This window comes from Etheostoma cragini, chromosome 5 (assembly GCF_013103735.1).
Source record: "Etheostoma cragini isolate CJK2018 chromosome 5, CSU_Ecrag_1.0, whole genome shotgun sequence".
Classification (NCBI taxonomy): domain Eukaryota; kingdom Metazoa; phylum Chordata; class Actinopteri; order Perciformes; family Percidae; genus Etheostoma; species Etheostoma cragini.
The window spans coordinates 30,656,702-30,661,158 of NC_048411.1; the positions used below are offsets into that span (position 1 = coordinate 30,656,702).

Here is a 4,457-nt window from a genome sequence, read left to right on the forward strand (position 1 = left end):
GGGGTCTCCAAATCCCCAACTGGTCTCTCAAAAGCCCTGAATCTTTAAGGCTTACTTTTCTGTTTATTATGCTATTTCTGTATTTATTTATATTTCTTATTTATAGTTTTTTATTCTGTAAATGTCTTTATTGTGTCCATGATGGTACATTGAGTTTTTGGTTGGTATGTTAGTGGTCTTTCATCTTATTTGGGGTTCCCCATTTCCTGCATGCGGCCTGCATATGATCATTATACCTCATGAAATTGTGTTTAAATGTACATTGATGAATAAATAAGTATCATACATTTTCTTTTTTTTAATTCATCTAAGTTAAGATCGCTGTTTTAAATCCAGAGATAAGATATTAATTTTAATAATCCTTATTTGTAGAGCACCTTTCAAAAACAAGTTACAAAGTGCTTCAACAAGTGTAAAGACAATAATACCAAAGAGACAATAATAATAATTATAATAAGGTATCATATGAAATAGACGTGTAAGGAGTCCATCTAGTCCCAACAGGTCTTGCTATCCGGACCAGGAGGGGCAGATGTTTAGTCTGATGTCTTGTATAAATGTCTTTGTCCTCGTGTAACTGTCTTGTTGTTTTAGTCTAATTTTGTCTTTCCGTGTCCATGTCCCGTACAAACGTCCACATACTGTACATACAGTATGTATGTACTGTATGTACAGTATGTATGTACTGTATGTATGTACTGTACATACATACAGTACGTGCTGTACACACATACTGTACATACAGTATGTATGTACTGTATGTATGTACTGTACATACATACAGTACATATGTACTCTGTGCTGTGTGACTGACTTCTAATTAGAATAATTTTATTTATAATAATAATTAATAATAATGTATTATATATAATTCGGCACATGCGATGCAGCTGCTAAATCCGGGGCACCGCCACCTTTGTTGGTCCACTTGTGTCTCGTAGAGAACTCATGTCTCTGCTGGTGTGTCCCCCCCCCCCCCCCCCCCCCCCCCCCCAGAGAGATGAAGACCCAGCAGCAGCAGCTCCACGTGGCCACCCCCCTGAGACAAAGCCCGGCCCTCAGCAAAGCAGCCGGCACGTCCGTTTACCTCAAGCTGGACTCGTCTCAGCCAACGGGGTCCTTCAAGATCCGGGGCATCGGACACCTCTGCAAAACCGTGAGTGTTTCTCCCCCGGAGAGGACTCGTTTCTGGGTTGACGGGGGTAGTTGTTCGGGCTCTGAAATGTCCGAAGAATGTGAAAAATGCTCACGATGACGTCCTCAAACGAGGCCGTCCTCCACCTGAAAAACGGCCCCATACGTCGACTGTTCCAGTCTCGTTCTGACCTGTGTTTAGGTTTCTAGAGGCGCCCTCTAGTGGTCAGGATAGTTATACAGTCGCTGAGCTGGCGTGTGAAAAGTGACGTCACGAGAGTCCGTTACGGTTCATAATCCCGCATGGTGGTCCCTCCCCGATGTGAGTCGTGCATGCTCAGATTTAAACGGTTTACGACAGAACTGTCACACTGAGATTAGTGAAATCCATAAAATAATAAAGTTTTCTCATTACGATCAATAACAGAAGATGGAAATCATTCTAGAAACGTTGTAGCTATCTATGGTTGTGTGATGCTAACGTTAGCTCAAAACACCATTCAACTGACTGCCTTTGTTGTGTTTGATGCTAGCTTGTAGCTAAGCTAGCTGTCATTTCAGAAACGTTGTAGCTATCTATGGTTGATGCTATGCTAACGTTAGGTCAAAACACCATTCAACTGACTGCCTTTGTTGTGTTTGATGCTAGCTTGTAGCTAAGCTAGCGGTCATTTCAGAAACGTTGTAGCTATCTATGGTTGATGCTATGCTAACGTTAGGTCAAAACACCATTCAACTGACAGCCTTTGTTGTGTTTGATGCTAGCTTGTAGCTAAGCTAGCTGTCATTTCAGAAATGTTGTAGCTATCTATGGTTGATGCTATGCTAACGTTAGCTCCAAACACCATTCAACTGACAGCCTTTGTTGTGTTTGATGCTAACTTGTAGCTAAGCTAGCAGTGAACCAACTTGGTTAAGTAGGTCCTTTTTGTGGATCAGGGTTCCCAAAAAAACCCAACATGACGTCCTCAAATGTCTCATTTGGTCCACAACTCAAAGAGATTCAGTTTCCTGTCCCATTGACAGAAGAAGAAGAAGAAGATTGACTTTCTTCATAAGAAATGACTCAAAGTGATTAATCGATTATCAGAATAGCGGGCGATGAACTACTGGGTTCATCTTTGCAGCTCCACTGTCCTGTGGTCCAGGTGTCTGACTGTCTCGTGTCTCATTTTGTCTCGTAGTGGGCGGAGCGAGGATGCGAGCGCTTCGTCTGCTGTTCAGGTGAGTCTTCTTCTTCTTCTTCTTCTTCTTCTCTGCCTATTTCGCTGTGGAAGAAACTGTAGTTTTGGTTCGGCGCCCCTAAAGCAAGGGGGTCAGACTCAGTCCCTGGAACAAGCGTTGCATCCGGGCCTCGACGTGTAGAGGTTACGGTTTTTATTTAAACCAAAAAAACCTTTATCTTTAACTGTGTTAGTGCACGTCTCACACGGTCTTCTCACTTAGAGCTTAGTCGATGTAGAGTCCTAAAAAGTCAGCAACAAGCTACGTATCCATCGTAGGATAGAGCTCCAAAAACATCGGGAAAAGACAACCGTCTGTTTCTTCTTCTAGCGCTAACACGCCACATGGCGTGTGTGTGTACGTCCGTGGATACGTAGAGCGTGGACGTACACACCGCTAGCTCCAGGTTACACGCCACGCGGCTCCAGGACGTCGCCGTGTACGTCCACGCGACGTCATGACGTCATGTTGTTAAAAAGGAACAGAAACTTCAGAAAAAGGCTCCATCCTCCCCTTAAATTACCCCTATGACGAGTATCCTAGACCTGGTACCCAGACTACACCTAGTCTAGTATCTAGTTTATTTTTTTCAGTTTTTTAGACGTTATATGTATACATATATTATATTTATCACTCTACATGCTCTGCACACCCCTCTAAGCATTTTTATTTATATAGCTGATATCTTGATTTTCCACTGTGGTTTTAATGTTTCTGTGCTGTATTCTGTTAAGCTGTGAACTTTGCGCGTAACTTCGTGCTACAGCGTACGGTGGAATGACAGTGACGACATCTTGAATCTTGACTGATCCACATTTACCAGTTTAAGCCGTTAAGACGACCCCGTCTAATTCCAGGAGGAAACGCCGGCATGGCGGCAGCGTACTCGGCCCGCGAGCTCGGCGTCCCCGCGACCATCGTTGTTCCAGGTGTTACACCGAGCCCGACGGTGGACAGGCTGAGGGACGAGGGCGCCAAGGTCATCGTCCACGGCAAGGTCAGTCCACAGTCTCCAACTGGTGTGTGTGTGTGTGTGTGTGTGTGTGTGTGTGTGTGTGTGTGTGTATGTGTATGTGTGTGTGTGTGTGTGCATTGTAAGAGTAGAACTTCCCATATTTTTATGTGTGTGTTGTGTATTTTTCTACTTTTTCTTTTGAGGAGAAGTGTAAGACCGAATGAATTTCCCCTCGCAGGATAATAATGTGATTCACCCATATATAGGCTACTGTGTGTGTGTGTGTGTGTGTGTGTGTGTGTGTGTGTATATATATATATACACACATATTCTTTCTGTAATTTTTCTTAATTTTTTCAACGTTTTTGAGCCTTTTTTTCTGTCCTAATGTTAGTAGTGGACTGATCTTTCACCTGTGAAGAGCGTTGGATGGAACCATCCGTCTGATTTCTTTTAGACGTTTTAATTGAAAGAAAACCAAATTTCTTTAAAGCTTTTAAATCGTAGACGCTGAGGACTAAATGCTGTTACTTGTGGATGAACCTGGGTTCACTGGTTTTTAATGGAGTCCACATTTCTATGCACACAGGGAAAAAACCGAGTAAAGGTGGATTCTAGTTTCATTTTGTGCACAATTCATATTTTTCTTGTTTTTCTCTGCCCAGTACGGACGTTCAGACCAGCCCGAGGCTGACATTGTCTCCCTCTCGGTGTCTTTCTGTCTCTCTGTCTCTCTTTCTGTCTCTCGCTGTGTCTCTTCCCGTCTCTCTCTGTGTCTCTCTCTGTGTCTTTAGTCTCTGGATGAAAGCATCGCGTATGGACAGCAGCTCGTAGCGAACAACCCCGGCTGGATCTTCATCTCTCCCTTCGACGACCCGCTCATCTGGTGAGACAATCTCCGTCCTTATAGATGTATAGATATATCTATATCTATATATCTATATAAATATATAGATATATAGATAGATATATATACAGTAGAACTTCATGTTTTCTTATGTGTATTTTTTTTCTTTTTCATTTGAGAAGTGTAAGACTGAATGATCCTCGCAGGATAACGTGATTCACCCATATATACCCACACATACTGCATAAATACCCATATATACCCACACATACTGCATAAATACCCATATATACCCAC

General features: G+C 42.8%; 1 protein-coding gene across 1 annotated transcript in view; it reads left to right on the forward strand.

Moving 5' to 3' along the window:
- Positions 1-985: 985 nt before the first annotated feature.
- Positions 986-4,457, forward strand: part of LOC117945070 (L-serine dehydratase/L-threonine deaminase-like) — a 3,882-nt gene continuing 410 nt past the window's right edge. The window contains exons 1-4 of the mRNA XM_034872323.1: positions 986-1,156; positions 2,319-2,358; positions 3,216-3,355; positions 4,108-4,199. Of these exons, the coding sequence (XP_034728214.1) occupies positions 1,001-1,156; positions 2,319-2,358; positions 3,216-3,355; positions 4,108-4,199 (428 nt within the window). The 5' untranslated portion in view covers positions 986-1,000. The remainder of the gene's footprint in view (positions 1,157-2,318; positions 2,359-3,215; positions 3,356-4,107; positions 4,200-4,457) is intronic.